The sequence below is a fragment of the Coregonus lavaretus genome (assembly GCF_964263955.1).
Source record: "Coregonus lavaretus genome assembly, chromosome: 32".
NCBI lineage: Eukaryota > Metazoa > Chordata > Actinopteri > Salmoniformes > Salmonidae > Coregonus > Coregonus lavaretus.
This window is the reverse complement of record NC_140019.1, coordinates 6,350,491-6,372,148: the sequence shown is the minus strand read 5'-3', so window position 1 is coordinate 6,372,148 and position 21,658 is coordinate 6,350,491. Positions and strand designations below refer to the sequence as shown.

The 21,658-nt window shown below is 44.2% G+C and overlaps 1 protein-coding gene across 1 annotated transcript in view; it reads right to left on the bottom strand.

Annotated features, from left to right (window-relative positions):
* Positions 1 to 1,301: 1,301 nt before the first annotated feature.
* aff2 (AF4/FMR2 family, member 2) overlaps positions 1,302 to 21,658 on the bottom strand; it is a gene marked incomplete at its 3' end in the record, with an annotated part of 168,969 nt that continues 148,612 nt past the window's right edge. The window contains exons 11-22 of the mRNA XM_084150056.1: positions 14,307 to 14,466; positions 11,921 to 13,037; positions 11,653 to 11,764; positions 8,633 to 8,912; positions 7,975 to 8,111; positions 7,547 to 7,610; positions 6,319 to 6,455; positions 5,841 to 5,912; positions 4,473 to 4,566; positions 4,075 to 4,115; positions 2,375 to 2,604; positions 1,302 to 1,423 (exon numbers count right to left, since the gene is read on the bottom strand). Coding sequence (XP_084006182.1) covers positions 1,302 to 1,423; positions 2,375 to 2,604; positions 4,075 to 4,115; positions 4,473 to 4,566; positions 5,841 to 5,912; positions 6,319 to 6,455; positions 7,547 to 7,610; positions 7,975 to 8,111; positions 8,633 to 8,912; positions 11,653 to 11,764; positions 11,921 to 13,037; positions 14,307 to 14,466 — 2,566 coding nt within the window. The remainder of the gene's footprint in view (positions 1,424 to 2,374; positions 2,605 to 4,074; positions 4,116 to 4,472; positions 4,567 to 5,840; positions 5,913 to 6,318; positions 6,456 to 7,546; positions 7,611 to 7,974; positions 8,112 to 8,632; positions 8,913 to 11,652; positions 11,765 to 11,920; positions 13,038 to 14,306; positions 14,467 to 21,658) is intronic.

Below are 21,658 nucleotides of genomic sequence, written 5' to 3'. Positions count from 1 at the left end.
TAAGAAGTGTTACTATGGATTATGCTTTAAAACTCTACACCTCTCTGTGGACATGCACAACTGAACCAACATTGAATTTCAAAAGAGTTGCGATATACAACACAGCAGTTATTGAAGACATTGAAAAGATAATGTAAAGGTCCTCTGTAGCATTACTGGACTAATTGTGGCGTATACTGTTTGTGGTGGTGCTGTAACAGTGATTGCATGATTCATATTCATTTAAACACAGTCTCAGGTGATGCATCACTTTATGTATTTCCTGTTCCCTTAGACCCATGGAAAATCAGTGCTGCTTTGGAATAAATCCAGCCTCTTATTATCTTATTACTGAAGGTACAAAAATGACATCAACCAAAAAAAAAAAAAAAACACCACCAAACTCTAGGGCTAAAAGACACGATCCCGATCAGTTGTTATCAGATCTGCTGTAGTAGACTACATTATTATGCAAATCCCCCCACAACTAGAGGAATTGCTTGAGGTGGCAGATTGAATTTGATTATTTGTTGTTCATTTCCAATGTGCAACAAGTAATGGAATTATTTCAAATGATTTGTTGTTCCACTGGGACTTATGGTAGGCATTGGCTAACTGTTGCTCTATTTATTATCTGATGTGAGACTGAGGTCTGATGGACCATAAATAAACACCACTATCAGATAGTAGTAGAGAGAGACTTATCCAACTGGCTTCTGTCGGCCAGTTCATCAAGGCATCGACAAAAAACAAAACAATGAAAAGAGTTGATAGCACTTATAACTTCATGAGACATCTGCCTGTTGGAATGGAGGTGTGAAATGTGAACAATACTCCAGGTGTTCTGAGAGGCCCTTAGTGGTGGTCAGATCAAAACAACAACAGGGAAATCACAGGCTCGGTCGGGCAGAAAACAACCAAAACAACCACCATACTGCACCACAGAGATCCTTCTCTTATATTGGCATGCTTTGGAGACAATCCACAGGTCTTAGGTGGGACTGTCCTTTCATTCACTTTGAGGTTTGGATTTCACAATTTTCTTTCCACATCCAACGGAAATGTCAACTTTGTATTGAGGGAGCAGAGAGACAGACTGTGCAGTAGAGCTGATGATGACCTCATCATGATGACCTCTGACCACAGAGAGTTGACAGAGTGGGGCTTGCTGGCTGGCAGAGTGTGGTGGGGGCCCCTGGGGCTGGAGTCAGATGCCTGGAGACTGGGGGTTGCTGGGTGATGCTGGCTGGTAGAGGTAGTGATGGAGCTGTGAGACAGACAGACAGACAGTGGCAGACAGTTCAGTTCCAGTTCCAGCAGCACTATAACATGTGGGCCTCTATCCGTAGCCAGTGCAGTCCTTGGCGTATGTAGCGCACCAGTCCTGTCATGCTGCTGTGTTGGCTCAACGGTTCCATCATTGAGTCCAGATCCTGAAAGAACTCTGTGGAAGGAAAGGAAGGGGAGAGGGTGAGTGAAAGTGAGAGTGTGTGTGTGTGTGTGTGTGTAAGACAAAGACTGACAAGTGTAATAGCATAATAAAGGGTCACATTTATGCAGTCTGTTGTCCATTCCTCTCTTTCTCCGAATAAACAGTGAGTGAATGAGTGCTGGAATGGCTCAATCCTAAAAGTAACAGCTCTGGTGATCAGTATGTGCTGAAAGGCCCACCTAGGCCTTATGGTGTCATAACTGGCCAATTCCTGTCTCATTTCCACCAAAGACAACATCCAACAGACTCTAATTGAGCCCATTATGAGTGTCGACAGAGAGGAGGAGAGGGTCAGATCAACTTCTAATGGGGTACTTCTGAGGCTGCGAGAGAGAGCTCTCGCCTCACACAGCCACATAACATGCCCCTTTAATCAGCTAGGCTCAGATAATGGATGGGAAATGACAGAGACACGACACATCAAACCCTCCATGCACACAGTCAGAGGGGGTGTCCTCAACATGTCCGGTGGTCTCTCTCTCTCTACATTCACTCACTAATGACAGTAAATGTAAAGGGCTCATCTATTCTCCACATCTAATACAAAAGAATGCAGAATACATTAGTCCATATTGAGACCATTCTGAGGGTGATAAAAGGATCTGACTGGCCTTGGTTCCTAACAGGTAGGAATAATAAGTCATTTATAATGACTGTGTACAATGAAAAAAGGTTGAACATGAATGGAGATGCATGTAATTAAGAAGAATATAGGATAGCATATCAAAAGTGAGATCACTGTTGTATGAAACTATTACTGATACATCCGCTACGATTACAACAGTACAATTTATGCTACTACTATACATAATCTGCCATTGCTGCTAATACTACAGCTCCAATCCAAACATCCTGTTCTAAAACAGAGAGAATCTGTGTTGTGTTGTGTCCAGTCTCTAGGACCTTGGCTCTCTGTGGCGAGCTTCTCGGCCGTGTCCCAGTGCTCGTAGCTGCGGAGGATGTTGTTGGTGATGTTGACGTGGCTAGCAGCCATGTGATGGATGCGCTGGGGGATGGCCACGTTGCCGGAGGCACCAGAGGCACCGGAGCCTGCAAGGCCAGGGCCCGTACTGCTGCTCACCGAACTGACCGGGGAGGGACTCAGAGACAGGGGCGACGGGGTGCCTGTGCTCCTGGGAAGACAGAGAGACAATACAGGGGTCAGGGGTTAGAGGTTAGAGGTGAAAGTTCAGGGCACCACCACAGATATAATACTGTACTGTACAACCACTGGACACCAGGGTTAAGTTTAAGCCCAATGCTTTTTGAAATCCTGAGCAAAACGGCTACTTACAGAAACGAAGAAAAAAGATGGTGGAGACATTGATAAGCTATGGCAGCTTCATGAATACTATTTCTCATACTGGTTTGTAATGTTTAGGACACTATCAACTGCAGCTATTACATACTGTATATACATGGAGTAATGTGAAATATATGTACAGGGAGTAACGTGAGATCACAATGAGGACATTTCCCCTTAGAGAGGTTTTTCCCTTCTTAACTTTCTGACCCAGGGAGACTTATCAGGGAGATTTGAACTGGGTAGGTTTACATTTAGCCAATAAATGTTATTTCGTCAGGCTTAACCACTCTTCGTCAGGCTTAATCCCTAATACTGATTTGAACTGTATGAACGGCAAACTGGGGCTTTTCTCAGCTTGACAATCACGGCTTGATTTTCTGTCAGCCGGCTTCAGCCATCAATCAGAGGACATATTCATCAGTCTTTTAGTGCTAAACCCAAACAATCAGGCTCCAGGTCCTGTAATTCAGCACTAAATTGAAAGGCGCTCGCCCCGTGAAGTTAAATTATGTTCCCTGTCAACAGCTTGCCTCTCTCGACTCCCTCTCTAGCAGGTTGAGTCTTTTCCTCAAATAAACAAACTCTTGAGAAAAAAAAAAGAAAAGAAGGGGAAAAAAGATTCATGATTGTCAAGGACAGAACAAACAAACTGTGGGAAAGGAGGCCAGAGCATAGTGGAATCGAATGTTGATTACAGTTGCAGCAGGTAGCGGAGCTAACCCAAGCGGATTAAGAAGGACAGTTTGTGGCTAATGTGACCATGGTGAACTGGATGCGACTGCAGGAGCCCTAGGAGCCAGTAGGATCTGAGGCTAATTGCTTCTGACAGCTCCTCTCACAGCAGAACAGCAGGGCCGGTCAGCGCTGTGGCTGAGGGCTAGATCCCAGCCCTGGAACAGACAGGCTCAAGGAGCTCACAATCACACACAGAGGATGGCTCACCGCCAACTCCCAGACACACTGACGAGCCCCACGGTAGCAACACGGTAAGCTACGAACCCAAACCCAAACGCACAGGGTTGATCAGCTAGGTTCAGTTGCCATGGAGCATCCAGAAGAACAGTGAAGCAGTGAGCTCATCTCATCCCATCAGTGTGATGTGCTAGAAGCTGGAAGTCACAGTGACAGAGGCTCTGTCTGTCGTGGCCTTTGTCTGAACAAAGCAGTCACCATCTGAGAGGATTAGCTTGTTGCTTGGCCAGGAGTAGGCACATACATTGTTCTGTTCTGGGAGAGATCTCATATAAAGAAAGGATTGTGATGCAACATGAGATGAATGAGGTGAAATGTTACTCACTTTCCATTGGCTCCCCATGGCGAAGGTGCTTGGGGACTTTTCTGGAATGGAAGAGGTTTGTGAGAACATGACATTTTGCAGCTCTACTATGCAAACATATTGCATAGCTTAGAAAATCTATTAATGCAACTCAAAAAGCTCCTCTAGAATAATATGTAACATAGTTAAATCAAACAGGCTTAAGCATTACCAATCAATGTAGATCATTGATAGAGTTAATTTGCACACTAACTGCAAATATTTGTATGGCTTTTAATAACCTACATACAAAACTAATAGAGTATACACAACTCAACATAAATATATATTACATCTAGAAATCTTAATTGGCTTTACGTGTTTACTACTATCCCCTCTTTTATTCATAGATGTTAGAATTAGAAGTTAGCGCTAGTTACCTTGAAATACTCCATTAGGGAACGGGAATACTTTACTGCATGGTCCTTCTTCAATTTGAACATTCTCAAGTACAGGAGGGATAAACAACGATTGCTACGGAGATAAGAAAATAATAACATAACATTAAATACAGGATCTAATACCGTATACCTTGCATTGACAACATTACATATCTATGTATTACTTATGAACATTAAGCATTCAACACAAGTGAGAAAATAATAAAATAAGGAAAAAGTGTTTTCTAACTCATTAACTTTGCATATCCACGATGCATGACTAAATAATCGTGTTGTTATCGAACTCTATCTCTCTAATTGCTTGAAATTAAAGGCTAGAAAACAGAGGCTGCAGCCTAGTAATCAGATTCCAGTAGCTTCCCTGCCAGGGACCTTTGGTCTGGAGATCCAGCCTCAGTGCCATGGGGTGGCTGACCTTTCAACAGTGTGCTGCTCGCCAGACACCAGATGCTTTGGACATATGCACCACCCCATGACATGACACTAACACTCAGGCATTAATAAGTCATCACTGCAGTACACTGCTTCCTTGTTTCGCCTAATCTAAACCACATCAGCATGTACAGTACGTACACGCACGTGTGCACACACGCACATACGCATGCACACGCACACACACACACATACTTTGCCCTCTAAAACAGATTATAAACAGATGGATCATGTCAGCCAGTGTCAAATATTTGAATATAATCCCTAATGATGTCTGAACGGTGTACTAACACAGGAAATATGACCTGGGAATCTCACTTCTACGCTCATCACTGTCTACACTGCTAAGACTGAGTGTCTAACCATAACATTCTAACCATAACATTCTAACCATAACATTCTAACCATAACATTCTGCTCACATTATACAGTCCATATGACAGGCAGCATATAGTTTCCCTTCATCTCCCCTGTAGCAGTGTGTCGTACTGTATATGTTTATAGGCTGCAGCCTGCCGCCAGGAAATCTTTCATTATCCCTTAATAGCTTAATGAAATACAAGAATAATGATCCACTTTAAGCTGATTAAGTGCTTTAGCAGTGTTTTAAAGCTCCCTTCAATATCCATCCGATTGTCGGGGAGTGATGGCTGAAGTGGAGATTTAAATTGTGTTTGAGCGAATCGGCGGATTGAGCATCTAACGGGTTTGGAAGCCGGCTGGATTTTCTGAAATCAACACAAATGCCCACACAGGCTAGGGCTTCTAGTCCATCATCACATCCATCAGTGCAATGTTAGGTCTCCTTCAACCACCATTCAGTCATCAGACGCATACACACAAACACACACACACACACAGACACACACACAGAGGTTTCACATCCGGACACAGCAGAGCGAAGGGAAAACTCACCACAAAACAGCTAATTTCTTCTCGGCTACAGTTGCTGAGTGACTTGTAAAGTTCTTTAACCTCATGGCATACCTTCAAAAGCAGAACAGACAAAAACATAGATCACATTAACATTTTCTTCCTTTTCAGAATTCATTAATTCAAATAACAAAAAGAGAGCATGACTCAATATCCATAAAGCCAGGGGACGTTCCATAGAACGACTGGCCTTGTGTCATTTTCTGTGTCTAATAGTTTTTGAAGAAAAGATTTCAATCAGCCATGCATGAATCCCTGGGTAGTATGATGAGCTACAAGGTCCATCTATTTTCATTTTCACTGCCATTAATAAAATAAGGGCCGCTAATTGCCTTGACTTGTGGGGTAGACTGGATTAGCGCTGGTCATAATGATGCTCATTTTCACTGAGGGCAGGTGGGGATACCTGGCCTGAGGGGGGGTGGGAGGGAGGGAGGGACACATTGGTGGGGACACAGACCTGATGAGTTCAACTGTCTCAGAGTACATAGTGTATGGAGACTTGGCCTCCAGCGGGTCCCGCTCCATGGCGTTGCCACACTCGATGAACGACAGCGCCCCATCAGCGTAGTTAACGGCTTTGCCAAACTTCTCCATCTGTGAAGAAACAATGGAGACATCGAATAAGATCAGCATTAGATTCCCAACACTGCACGGCCACAAATTATTCTCCTCATACTGAATCATTTTCCAAAGCTTCAAAGCTCTTGTGAAAACAGATAATAAGCAGATTTAATCAGAAGGAAAAATAACAATGTCACATTAACGTTCGGGGAACATTCTTTTGATCTTTTTCTATTTTCTGGAAACCCAAAAAATATAAAAAATATGCACACAGAGCCAAAATACAAACCCAAAGTGCAGACGACAAAAATAGGCATATGACTCATAAACGCACGAGTGTAAAATAAAATAGATTTACACACCACTCTCCACTGAAAGCACCTCTCAAGCAGGTTCTATCCATTTCAAGTAAGCCCCTTTTGCCACATACCGACCGGGCTGGTGGAAGATTCATTACAGCTCAACGATTACAGTCATGTAACAAGGGCAATCAATTCCCTTCACTTTGTATTCATGGCTGGCTTTACCTCGCAGATCAGATTTATGCCCAAATGGATGTAACTTCCGATAAAGGACAATGCCTGGTGAGATAATTGCTGGAATCCAATTATTAGGACCCTATGAGTGTGTTGGTAAATCACGCCCGCCGCCTGGGCCCAAGCCCCTCTTTGAGGATATTGAAGAGGTGTGTAAGAGCTCCTTTTGTGACAGATCACACAGCCTCACTTAGAAAAGACTACAGGTCTCAACAAGGGCTCTACTCTATCCTCTGCACACCTACTAGCGTTCTTCAGCTAAGACCAGTGTCTGTCTGTTATAAAGAGCTATGCAGCAGGAATACTTATTCTCTAATTGGCTCAGTAAGAGCTGCTGCTTGCCAATGGCATGTTGGCATGTATTTGATAATGGTATTATCGCACTGGTCTCTGTTGCTATTCATATTTGTGATGTCATGTGACTGACTAAAACAGAGTGTGTTTATTGCCTGGCTCAGACAAAATACAATCTAAGGAGGAAGAACAATTTAATTTGTGTAATATATGTCTACCAAAGTAACTGTTGAATTAAATGTTTTTAATACATTTTCAGGTGCTGTTTTAAACTGTAATAAAGCAGAAGCTTACCAGTGCATCTGCTTTGTGCTTTAGTTTCTTGGCTTCTTGCATGTAGTAGTCTGCATTGTGAACTCTGTGGGTAACAAATACAGTGAGACTTTGGTTAGTCTTACAGTATGTTAGAAATACAAACAGATCAGTGACAGAAACATGTGTTTGCCTCTGACTAACTGTGCTGTAACTGCCTGGATTGCAGTTGTTCATGTTGTAGTTGTCCTCCACAAATAAAATCTGTTTCATTTTGAATTATCCACATAGAGGAACTCAACTCTGTAATCACATCCCACAAATGCTTCAACATTCTGTGCCATTTTAATCATGTTAAAGACTTAAATTAGTACATGCATCATGACATTAAAATCTGGCTGTGCATCGGATAAAAAAAAAAAGGGTGTATTTGGAGTGTTTGGAGAAGTTAGTCAGATATTCATACATACGTGTTATTGAACATTAGTTTGGGCCTCCTGGGCTCCATGTGGTCCATGGACAGAGATGACGGGTTGGACCAAACGTCGGAATCGGACTGACCGTTGCCATGGAAACTGCCAGACGGCTTGCTATGGGTATCTTCCTCCTGTGAGATGGCAGGGCCAATTAATATGCTAATTAGCGGCCAGCAGTAAGTCTAATAATACTGTAATGACTCATCCTGGTGATTTGGACTGCTGTTACTACGTTGTGGCTGTGTATTTATGTCCTGGCTTTAAACATATTCAGCACATGGGATCCATTTTCCTCTCTTCAAGGCTGTTTTGAAATCCCTCGAAAGGGTAATTAGATTAGCAAAAACACAGGAAATAGTGGTAGAAGCTGGAGCAGAGAAATAATCTGCAGCAACAGCCCCATCTACCAACTTCTCTACACAACACATTTTAGAAGACAAATTCTCTTAGCAAACAAGAGTGAATGCAAAAGTATCATACTTTAAAATAATAAACCATCCAAAAAACCAATAAACCAAAAAATTTATGATAGCAATACGACAGTTTTAAATAATATTTTACAATACTGTATAATAATGCCCAAGAACAACAACAATATACATTTTTGCTAGTTTCATCATAATATGCCATTGACCTACTTGCCCCTACTTACACTGCTTGTCTTGGAATGTGAGAAGGATTTGCTCTCTCCTTTGCTGCGGTGTTTGTGTGAGGAAGAGGAGGAGGAGGAGGAGGAGAAGGGGGGCAGAGAGCAGCTGAGGGTGGGTAGTAATAAGTTGCTGGTGGCGCTGCTAGCGCCGCCCTCCTGGCTGACGGAGGAACACTCGCTGGTCCTGCGCTGGCGGACAGGGGGTTCGTCGGAGAGTGGAGAAAGCAGGGGAGGCAGCAGCTCTCGCTTCTCCTCTCTCTTCCTGGGCTGTTTCCTCAGAGAGCTGGGCAAAGACACATACAGGAACATTTATGAAATGCAGAGTGCCTACATCCGTATGTAGGCACTCTTTAAATAAAGTGTTACCGAAAACGGACATAAAATAAGAACATTGCTTGGCCTGCTCTCTCTCTGTTGCTGTTATTCCATGTTATTCACTACAATACTGGAGAGGGACGGCAAGTTCTCCCAGCCTTTGAAATGCCAGCAAATCTCATGTCTTATGTCATCGTAGTGGTAGAAAAATTGAGAAGTACAGACAGTATGTACAGGGCTCAAAGAAAGAAGCTGGCCTTAGACAGAATATTCTGTTTGTTAGAATGAGTGATTATTACTGCTTTTATTATAAGACTAAATCAAACACAACATTAGCACTAAGGCATAGAGTCTGTACTTCTCACTATCAGCTGGGTTTAATTTATTATTATATATATATTTTTTGTCATTTAGCAGACGCTCTTATCCAGAGCAATTAGGGTTAAGTGCCTTGCTTAAGGGCACATCGACAGATTTGCCTAGTCGCCTGGGGGATTAGAACCAGCAACCTTTCGGTTACTGGCACAACGCTCTTACCCACTAAGCCACATGCCGCCCCACTCGCTGGGTATGATGGTAATGCATTTTGGAGACTTCAATTACAATAAAAACAGTACATGAGTATATCAATGATATTTAATATAACTTCAACATATCATTTTCTGGGTAAAAAAAGAAAGTATAAAACCATAGAATTGTTTATTCCAGTGCCTCTGACCCTCTATGGACGCAGCCCAGAAGTAGGCCTACAAATAGCCCTGTAGTGCACTGACAGGTCAACATATTGATTGATCAGGCAGTGGAACGGCAGTTTGTTATGACAGAAAGCACTTTTGCTTAGATTTACAGTCCTTCTAATATCTGCTCCTGCTCCAGGAGCCTGGCCCCTCACAGGGGAACAAAGCAGACTGCATTCTTTATCCATGTGGGTTCTCTCGGTATAGCTGTGTGTGCCCACATGGGGCTTCTGTTAACAATAGTGTTCTCTATGTTAACAGATAAGAGGCAGGTGGAGAAGTTGCCTTGAATACTTTCCCTTCCTCAAAGTCAATAAGGACTTTAAAAACCACCAAGGACGTACAGTAGTAGCGAGAAACCGCGCCTCCCGCTGCTACTATATTTTTCACATTGTTTGCAACAATAGATTATTTTGCCCCCTTTTCCCTAAACTCATGGGGATTTGATATACGAGAAAAAAATGCTTAGCTAGCGCAAGAGTGCCTAAAGCACTAACAGGGAAAACGCAGTCAGAAAACCTAATTAGGATTATGTTGCTCAGGTTATTTTTGAACAGCGGCATATTTTGTCTTGTTTTATAGGCCTGAAAATGAGCAGAACCCCGGTTGGTCCATTTACAGCATTAATAAAAAACATCTTTACTCTCCAATCTGAGTAAAGATGCTTTTTATTAATGCCATAAATGGACCAACCGGGGTTCTGCTCATTTTCAGGCCAATCTGATTAAAAGGGTGAAGATTTGCTTTGAGGCTGTCTAAATTCGGCTGATTTAAAGGCTACTAAGCAGGTCATATTTCAGCCCAGATCAAAGGGTTCAGCATTTCTGCACTAGATACCCGTGCCAGCTTATATATCATAGCGCAGGTAATCATATTAAAGATATGTGTAGTGATTAGTGGTGAAGCTCAGTGGACACTCCGTCCTCCGGACTCACACCGCTCGACCCCCTCGACCCTTGTCACCAGCGTCCCTTTGTCGAGCAGTAGGTCTCTGCAGCACTAATTGAATATCTAAAATTAGCATTGGCTCTCTTGTCAGTGTCACGTTACCTTAATGCTGTAGGACACAGGACACTGCAGAGAGAGCTAGCAATAGCTAAAGATAAATGTGTAGGGGAGCAACCTTAATTCTCCTGTATGTCCCAGCCTGCTCTCTGAGGAGGATCTACACTGGTTGGACCTTGACTGAGGACGTAGCCATTCACAACACATACAGTACTACCACACACCTAGGAAATATAACAGCCTGTAATTACACTGCGGCAGTGGTGTAAAGCACTTAAGTTAAAATACTTTAAAGTACTACTACTTCTAGCACATTTCTCTGTACTTTATTTTACTATTTATATTTTTGACTACATTTACTTTTACTTCACTACATGCCTAAAGAAAATAATGTACTTTTTACTCCATAAATTTTCCCTGACACCCAAAAGTACTCGTTACATTTTGAGTTCTTAGCAGAGCAGGAAAATGGTCCAATTCACAAACTTATCAAGAGAACATCCCTGGTCATCACTACTGCCTCTGATCTGGTGGACTGACTAAACACAAATGCTTCATTTGTAAATTATGTCTGAGTGTTGGAGTGTGCCCCTGGCTATCCGTAAATAATAATAAAAAACAAGACAATTGGGCTTTTGGTTTTGCTTAATATAAGCAATTTGAAATTATTTATACGTTTACTTTTACTTAAGTATATTTAAAACCAAATACTTTTAGACTTAAGTAGTATTTTACTGGGTGACTTTCACTTTTACTTGAGTCATTTTCAATTAACGTATCTTTACTTTTACTCAAGTATGACAATTGTGTACTTTTTCCTCCACTGCACTGCGGACACCCATAATGACTGTGTACATCTCTCTAAACACTTACATAACAGGATGCTCTACACATTCCTTTTCTCATCCAGTAACCATAGTGATGTGTAAGTAAGTACTGCGCTGTGAGTGGTTCGGCGACACTTACACTTTTGTGCTAATGTTCTTGTGGTTGTGTATTGGTGAAATGCATGGGGGAAGAAGCATGGGGTCTTTCCCCAACCGTAACTTCTTGCTTCCGCCGACAGCATCACAATGGTCTGTCTGAGGAACACACAAACAAACAGCTCAGTCAGCATTGAACATACTTCTAGCACATTTCTCACTGCTCCTCCATCGACACACTCTAACCATTATCCTATAAACCAATACCAGCCAGTACTAATAGAGAAAAAAGAGTGAGAAAGATTCTGCACTTGCCTTGTGTTTCCTCTTGGCCTTGCTAGGTGGTTTCTCAACAGGGGTAGACTGAAGACTGGCGGGGGACTGTCGTCTGTGCTTGGTGCTGGGTTCATGTGGTTCCCGTGGCTCAACTTTCACAGGAGGGGGCTCAGGGGGGTCCTGCCCTGGAATCCTAGACAGGAAGCTCAGCTCGATCTTCACCCACAGTGACTTGATGTCCTCAAAGTCCCTGAGAGGGGACAGCAGTTCGTTCTGGACGATGGGGACGGGGGAGAAGAGGGGGTCCCCTAGGAGGTCCGCGGCCCCAGGGTCTGGGATGGATATGGAAGTGCTGCAGGTGCTGGTAAGGTTACTGACACTCAGGATATTACTGTTGCAGTCCTTGGCTGCTTTGAGAGTCTGCAGACTGCTGGGTCCTGGACAAGGAGGGTTATGGATCTTGACCAGCTCCTCTGGTTCAGAGTGGCACTCAGACGACGAAGATTCCGTCTCGATGAACTCCTTGGACTTGGGGATGATCTTGCTGGGCCCCCTGTGCTTCTTCTTGTCCAGGACTGGGGCTGGCGGAGGAGGAGCTGGAGTAATTGTAGTGGTAGTGGTGGTGCGAGGCTCCTTCCTAGGGGCAGTCTTCCCACTGGTGCTCTTGGTCCTGGACTTGGGTGGCTCCAGGAGGGGCGGAGGGTCCTTCTCCTTGGGTGTAGTGCTGATGGTGGGGTTGATGGGCTTGGACCAGGAGGTGTGTTCCTCCAGGCTGGATGAGCGCTCTACTTTCTTCGGCTGTTTCTTCCCCAAGCTGCGCCTGGCTGGGGCCGGCTCCACCGCCACCGCGGCTGGGGATTTGACCTTTGAACTCTTGCCCTCTGAGACCTTTGGTCCAGTCTTAGGCTTGGCCTTCTCTCGGATGGGGCTGAGGAGGGCCCGTTCTTTGGGGTCGGTCAGGGCCAGCAGGGCGGTGGGGCCAGGCTTGCTCTTCCCTGGGGCCTCAGGGGCCTGTTGGCTGTGTTCAGGTTGGGAGCTGCTGAGCCCATGGCTCTCTCTCTCTGGCTGGGTATTGATAAGTGCTTTGTTGTGTGGGGTTACTTTGTTCAGCCACTTATCCAGCTGCCATTTGTTTGTTGATGGAGGTTCAGGCTGTGGGAGAAGAAAATCAGAAAGGACAAAGAATATACATTTAGATCCACGTTTGGTTTGATAGTAGACTACATAGCTTCAGAAAACACTGTGTTGACTCATGAAAGTAAAATGTGATAATTCAATTGTCTCTTCAGAGTTATATTATGACACCCGCAAACCAATGAGAACATTTTGTGATGAAGCGGCCATTAAAATAGACTCTCATAAACACATGAATGACTGAGTAGTGCTCTCCCATATTGTCCTTGCGCCATTCAGCAGTCTCTGAGTGCCATGTTTTCATCAACCATGCTATCTCACATCGTTTGTTTTCTACCATTATGCCCCTAGACAAGTATAAATCTTTCATATGAAATCATAAAGACTGTCTTGAATGATCTCCTAAATGATAGCAAATCATTCGGAAAGGAAGTGCTGGAAATGAATTGACTAAGGAATGAAGCATTAAAACCATTGAGTGTAAAGCCGGGGCTAACACACACACTTTCCAGTCTGATGCAAGCATTCATAAAATTTAATCTTCCACACTATTTCATCTCTGAAAGCCCCAGCCTTTACATTCCATCAGTTGGGGTGGTGGATTTAAGCTGTTCTGGGCAGGGGGACTTTTGGAGTTAAAAGGACCTGCAGCAATAATACATTAACAATCTAACATGGCTGCTGGAAAACTCCTGGGCCCTCCTGGAGGTTTTTATCAAAACATCAGTAGAGTGCACTTTGAGAGGGAATGAGACATCCCTAAAGACAGACAGGGCCGTTTCCTGGTCCTCCTGGCTGTTCCCATTGGCTGTTCCCTGGTGGACAGGAAGTCACATGGTCTGTAGAGGGCACCCAGATGCACTGTGGTAAGTATTTACCCGGGTCAAACAGAGTGCCCCTCTGTGGAATACAACTGTGCCTGGCGCTTTAGCTGCTTTAGCTGTCATGCAAGTCTCTAGGTCTCTTTACTACCATCAACTGCAACAACTGGGAAAGAGGGAAAGTTACTATCACTTTTTCCTAAAACAAGAAAGTCTGCTAGTTTAATCCTATCAAAATGATAGTAATATTAGAGTAGATGGGAAGTTTTCTCCCCTCGATCAAAATGTTGTATTAGTGATATACGATGGTATTAGTGTAATATAGTGTCTTTCTGTAGCCTAAAATAATAGGGTACATGTTTCCCTCTATGGCATAACACTGGTTGAGTATTGGTTGATAGCACAGTTAGTTTTATTCTGACTATGCCTGGTTGGTACAGTACAGTAAGGAGTGATTGTGCTGTACCTCTGGGGTGGCGGTCCGGGAGGCCCCGTTACACTCGCTGTCACTGGAGCTGCTCTCACTATCTGAGTCTGACTCGGAGCTGCTCTCTGATTCGCTGGAGCTGCCCGAGGCACCGCTGGAGTGGCCCGGGTCACTGGTCCGAGACGTGGCCACAGGGATGCTGGGTAGGAGAGAGAGAGAGAGAGAGAGAGAGAGAGAGAGAGAGAGAGAGAGAGAGAGAGAGAGAGAGAGAGAGAGAGAGAGAGAGAGAGAGGGAAAATATAAAGAAAAACATTTAGAGAAAAAGAAGGCAAGATATTTTATACATAAATATCGACTGTGTGATAGATAAAGCTTTACTTTAGCTGTTCTCATCCAGCCTCATATTCCAGCAGCTCTACCTAGCCCTCTGTGACCCTAGACTGATCTCATTCCACTGGAGTGAGTGAGTAATGCACTGATGCGCTGTGACGCAGCTTTCTTTTGTGTCATCGTTTTGCTAAGAGCAGCCTTGTGCTCTGCCTCATGTTCAGCGCCAGCCACACACCCGGCCTCATGCTCTCTCTGCTCAGTACTCCGCCGCGGCACTGGCTCTCTCAGCGGCGACACAGAGTTGGACGAGATGAGTCCACCTGTCATTGACATGACTCCCAGATCCACACAGCCTGCAGACAGCAGGAGACAGCCCCATCAATCACACAGCACCATCTGCCTCTCTCTATCCCTCTCTCCATCCATCCAGGCCTGAGATGCAGGCAGAGCAGCATAAACCAGGCTGACTCCACCAACACACACATCCAGTCACAACATGCAAACCACTGTAATGACTAGTAAACAGAGGCTCACTAATATACTTTAAACATATTAACACACACATGCACGCACAAGCACTATCTCTCTCTTTCTCTCTCTCTCGCTCTCCCTCTCTCTCTCTCTCTCTCTCTCTCTCTCTCTCTCTCTCTCTCTCTCGCTCTCCCTCTCTCTCTCTCTCTCTCTCCCTCTCTGCCTCTCTCTCTCTCTCTCTTCGTGTTGTAATAGGGAAAAATGTTATTCAGAGAATAATGTATCTGACATCCGAGTAAAAATAAACCCTTCCCCTTTTATTAAACACAACAGATAACTGCAGAACAAAGGAAATTGACATCATGCTTTATTATAAGCAATTTATTCTCCCTACTGAAAGTGTCAACACTATATTAGCAAAAGATGTTGCAGGGGCGTACTGTACTTTACTGCTGGAGAAAGTAACAACTCTAGCGGTTGACAATAAATGCCTTTAGGAGGCAGTTTGATTTCTCACCACCTACGTACTTATTCTTCCACACTCTTTCAACTTTCTCTGTCACGCTACTGGTTCAGCTATTGGATCCTCAAAGGCCTGAGCTTTATAACACAATAAAAACCACACTACACTACTGAAGCCCTCTAAAGACACAGCATCCACTACAGCCTAAAGCCTGGTTATATGATAGGACCGGAGATACACTGGACAGGACCGCGGAAATTAAACATGATGGGTAATGATGGGGGTCTTTTCTGTCAACATCCCATTGATGACTGTATTTTTCTCTGACAGGGTGAGGGGGCATATGGCCGCATGACCAAGACAGCTTGGAGATCAGCTCGGGGACATAGCGGTGGCACTAAACTCTGCAGTGAAAAAGAGCCATGTGTTAAATTACCACACTTAACCCAAATCCTGTGCCATGGACCAATAGCCTTTTGCTAACATGTCCAGCTTGTCTGAGCCAGGTCAGGTCCTTAGAGGAGTTGCTAGTTCCCCTGCCCCCAGGGCTTGCCTAGTGGCCGTTTGGTTCCAAAGATGGATTACAGTACAGAGCTGGAGAGAGTAGGACCAGTGAACTCTGAGGCTCACAGCCATTTCAGGTTAATTATTAAATATAGAGGAAGAGGCCAATACCCTGTGGATAATGTAGTGTGGCATGGTGCTCCTATGGCCTGCCCTGGCAGTGCCCGCCGCTGCCCGCTGCCAGTAGGATGGCACAGCAGTAGCACACATGGCATCTTGTCCTTGCTCTGCTCACACGTCCAAGGCCAAGCCCAAGAGGCTCTTGGGAGCTGGGCCAGCACAGCACCACTGTCTGTCTGTTTGTTTGTCTGGGCCAGCACAGCAACACCGCCTGTCTGTCTGTGTGATCTCTCCTTCATTTGCTGAGAATGGTGTCAGCACAAACAGAGCCAGCACTAGAACAAGCCAACAGTAAATAACCATCCATATACACACAACACTGAGATAACACATACCTGAAATGATAAGGCAGCCATTGACAGATCGATGGAGTACTAGTCTCGATTGTACGTAATTGTTTACAATCAATTATTAAAGGAATAGTTATAAGATTGCCCTCTTTTTCTACATTCAGAATTACTGTGGCTTTTCCCAATACCTCAGTGTTGTACAACTCATTCTCTGGAAGAAGAGATGTAATTACTATCCTAGGTCCCATTCAAGTGTTTAAAATAGACCTCTAGGAGACATTCTTTCTTTCATCACTCAGCCTCTCCAAGTGGTGCTTGTGCATGCAAATACTTCATAAAAGGGAAGCTCTAATGTTCTATTTCAGAGAGTGAAGAACGGCAGCGGGGTAAGGTCACTTAATTTCCTTTCTTCCACTTGATGGAGGTGAGCCTGGGCTGACAGATGATAGAATCATGTGGGAAAATAAGGGGCGGGAGTCTTCAGAACAATGGCTGCTGTCTGCTTTCAGCGTGTTCACCTCAGTCTACCCCGCTAACCTCTGACCTGCTAACAGGCTCTGCTCTCAGAACACCGTCCTATCCTCTTTAACCTGTCTCTCTCCTCTCAGTGCTGAGCTGCCTTTCTCACAGCAGACAATAAAGACATTTAGAACATTGTCTTCTGTCCATGGAAATGGCTGTTCCATCCAGAGGGATGATATTCCATGGCAGGCAGGGGGAAAATAATAATTCATAGAATCACGCTGTGATCGTTTTCTAACCGGTTCACATGAAGGCTATTGACAAAGAACAGAGCTGAAAAACAACAACAGTTGCATACGTTGCTAATGCAAACAATGCACTACGATGTGTTTTAATCATGGAGGTTAAGAACAAAGGGCCACACAATGCATCTCATACATTTACATTTGAATACCAAACGTGGCACTATTAATCTGGAAACAAAGTAATGGCATTCATAATTAATGGGTTTTCATCCTCATCCCAAAACAAATTGTATGGAAGGAGCCAGTCTGACAGACTGGGAGTGGAGGGAGAAAGACAGTCATCCCAGGCTCCACACGAGGCCCATTGGGAGTGGGATAGGAGTATACTCTAAAACCAACAGCTTCTAACTCACACAGTTCACACACAGTTCCAGTGCATATATTTAACCATTTATGCCAGCTAATTGATTGGAGTCTTCTAGGTTCTTAGGAGCTGTTGTGTCAAGGCATGGATTCACAGTGAGGTCTAAAGAGTGGGGAAAGCTCTACAGTATCATTCCATCCGGTCACATTTTCAGATTATCTACAGTTATGTACAGCTCTTTGAACAAGACGCTGCCAGACAGACCCAGACAGAATCCTGATGTAGTCATTACACCAACCAAACGACTTGGAGCATTCATTAAAAACCTAATAAATAAGTAAAGTTATGATATTTAGAACTGTTTACACCATAAATATTCAATGTTTAGTAATGAAGCAATTTTCCAGGCCAGTGCAATGTGGAGATAAAAAGAGAGGGATATTATATCTCTCTCTCTCTCTCTCTCTCTCTCTCTCTCTCTCTCTAGCACGCGTGCACGCACGCACACACACACACACCCACACACACACCCAGACACACACACACAAACACACACATGTATACACACACACACACACACACACACACAAACACACACACAGCTTGTACTCACTTGTCATTAGCAGAAAAGAAGATACAATGGGAAAGGGAGCAGAAAATATCTCCCATGGTATCATCATGGTATCATCATGATATCATCATGGTATCACCATGTTATCATCATGTTATCATCATGGTATCATCATGGTATCATCATGGTATCACCATGTTATCATCATGTTATCATCATGGTATCATCATGGTATCATCATGGTATCATCATGGTATCACCATGGTATCATCATGTTATCATCATGGTATCATCATGGTATCATCATGGTATCATTATGGTATCACCATGGTATCATCATGTTATCATCATGGTATCATCAGGGTATCATCATGGTATCATCAAGGGTCACAACAAGACCAAGCTCCAGCGATCCCACTGCCCGCAGCTGGCTGAATTGGAAGCTTTAGGAACAGTCTGCTATCGATTTGTGATTTTCTCCTTCTATTTACACAGATACCATAATCCGAGATCAATAAGGCCGATAGACACAGGCTGGTGGCGGAATTGAAGAGGCGAGCGGTGGAGGGGCTAGCCTCCAGCCTAAGACAGTGGAACTAGAGAGACAGCAGGACGAGAGAGAAGAGACAGATCTATCAAAAGAAGAGGCAGGCAGGGCAACATCTGAAGGTGGTGGATGGTGGAGGAGACTCATTAAACCAGACCTGGGTACAGACAGAGTACATCTACATTTTGGAGCCAACTGGCTGGCTGCTGTAACGGGGTGAGTCAGTTGAGACATGCCAGTCCCTCATTGATTCAGTGAAGGCCGTCACTCTGCTCTCCCCTTGCTTCTTCCTTATTTGTTTGTACTTTCTAATTATTTAAACATCTATTACTGATGAGGCGCTGGGCAACCCTGAGCAGGTTACATTACCATTCTCTTTTATCCCCCAGAATCACATATCCAAGGGCAGAACTGTCATTTTCTACCCTTCAATAAAGTGGAATCCTTAATTCGGGCAGGCTGCTCTGTGGAGACTGAAACCTATGCTGGTGCTCAGAGCACTGTTTGATTGGACTGACTCCCTGGGAAAGGAGAAAGGCTCTCTCTCTCTCTGCTTCTCATTGCCAGGCTCTGCTCTCAACCCTCTGAGGTGTAAAGCCTAGCTGTTTCAATAATGCTAGCATTATCATTTTATCACCATGACACTGGACCACCCAAGCCTGGAATCTGAGGATGCAGACGTTCATTGTTAGATCAGTCATACAGTACTGTGTGAATGTTTGAGTGTATGAGTGCTTTTGCTTGTGTGTGAATGTGAGAGTGTGGTGTGTAGTACAGACTGTGTGTGGGAAGAGAGAAAGAGAGAGAGAGTGAGAAAAGGGAGAGTGAGCGTGAGAGTTGGACCGCTGGAGGGGTGTCATCCATAATTTGGCTGTCCTCACTCTGCTCGCCCTGTGTTATTAAATGATCCTCAGCAAGGAGCGCACTCTATTTTCTTTATAAATCACCCCAAAGAATAACTCGCTGCAGATCTCCAAACCGATAATCTACACTTCCTCTTGCCCCTAAATCTATTATAGCCTTTAATTGATTAAATTACAAGTCACTGTGCTCAGGGGAGGGGGGGGGGTGGGGTGGAGGAAGGGGGGTGGCCACTGTTAGGACGCGCCTGGGATACAGTAAAGACCCCCTTCCCCAACCCCTCCCCACCCTCCCCCGTGAAACCTGGTGCTCCAAAATTATGACCATTACACTTACGGAAAATGAATTACGGGGCACAGCATTCCTGTGATCGATGGCATGACTTCAACAGTATCCTAATTCACTTAGAGGCCTTCTGCTGCCCAGTCACACTCAGCACAGCACAGTGCAGTACAGGCATGATGAATTAGACTGAGGCTCTCTCCACCACCACCACACTCCCTGTCCCTGCCAGGCAGCCTCTCTACTCTGCACTGCTCTGAGTCATCCTCTGGCCCCACTTCACTCGTGGGAGTTAACATGGTGAGGCAGACACACAGTCATCACTAGGGCCCAGAGTTTATCCTGGTCTGGATATTATGGTCAGACAAAACTCAGGTCCTCCGTCATTCCAAAACATGCCTATATGGAGGGGATGGAGAGATATCTCAGGCTCTATCTGAAACATTCCTGTCCAGGTTAATAGAAAATTCAACCAAGACCATGGGACCATGCTGAGAAGCCACTGAAACCTTGCGCTGAAACATTTAAATGAACACATTGTCTATGTGCTGTCTCCAATAACTATTTACTGTACATGTCTGAGCTGCTGGGTTGTATTCACACACTTCTGTCTTCATTATAGGCCTTTGTCTCTGGAGCCTTGGCTTGTCATTGGTCTGTTAGTAAGATTGATCCTGTTTTAAGAGTGGTGTAACATTCCAAGCCTGCCTTTGTAGCACCTTCAACCGTTATGGGAAAGAGGCTGGGGAAAAAAGCCCTCTACAATCTTGGAATGATTTTCCCATCTCACAAAACCATGTGAAAATCTGTTTTGGAGGACACAACAAGAGCAGAGGACAAGATGTCAGAAATTATCTTGTGTTTAAAAACAAAATGTAGAGCACTGTTGAAAAGTCACACATTTTTTACTCTAAACTATCCAATCTGCCCAGAGACTACATGTATTTCAGAATTTAAATCCTAGAGCCTATGGTCTGGAAGGCTTCCCACCATCACAGGCCCACTGCAGCCAGCCAGCCAGTCATCAGGGCACAGCCAATAGGAGGTCTTGATCCTGAACCACAGAGACCATTAACATCAGCTTCACTTGTCATAATCCTTCCATGTGTAGTAGCAGGTGTGTCCACCCTGAAGCATGTATGAGTATCTGTGTCATTGACTATCTGAGTACGTCAGAGTTGACTATACTATTATGTATGTGGGTTGCCTGTATGTCAACCACTAAGCTATCCTGGTCTACCCTAGCAAAGGTGTAATAGTCAATAAAACAAGCCTAGGCATTAATATTGCAACCCTGGCTTTGCAATATCGAAGTCAATGACAGATATAATTACAGCCGTTGGAAAGAGGGTAAAACTCTCATTACCGAGGTTACCATTTTAGAAAAAACTATTTATCCCCTGGATATAACAAAAAGGTCTGTGTTTGTGTCTGAGGGGAAAGGAGAGAGAGAGAGAGAGAAAGAGAGAGAGAGTGGGAGAGAGAGGTGAGGAGAATGCTAATAGACTAGCGGCTCAGGGGTATAAACCTTAAGTAAATTAAGATGCAAACAAAGGAATACTCATTAAGCATGTTGCGTGACTGTGATTAATTTAGTAGAGACTCCAACTATTGCGAATAAAAACTCTGGCCAAGTGAGATTAAATGTGCCATTAAGAGAACAGAGAAATAACGTCTGTTTTAATTACACAAATCAGTTATAGAGGATACAGGGCTCTGACCTTGATGGCAACTAACCTGCAGGTAACAAAGGTGTGATGGTGAGAGTTGGTGTTTGGATGCACTCCCACATTCACATTCAGGCTTCAGGCCGAGTAAGGC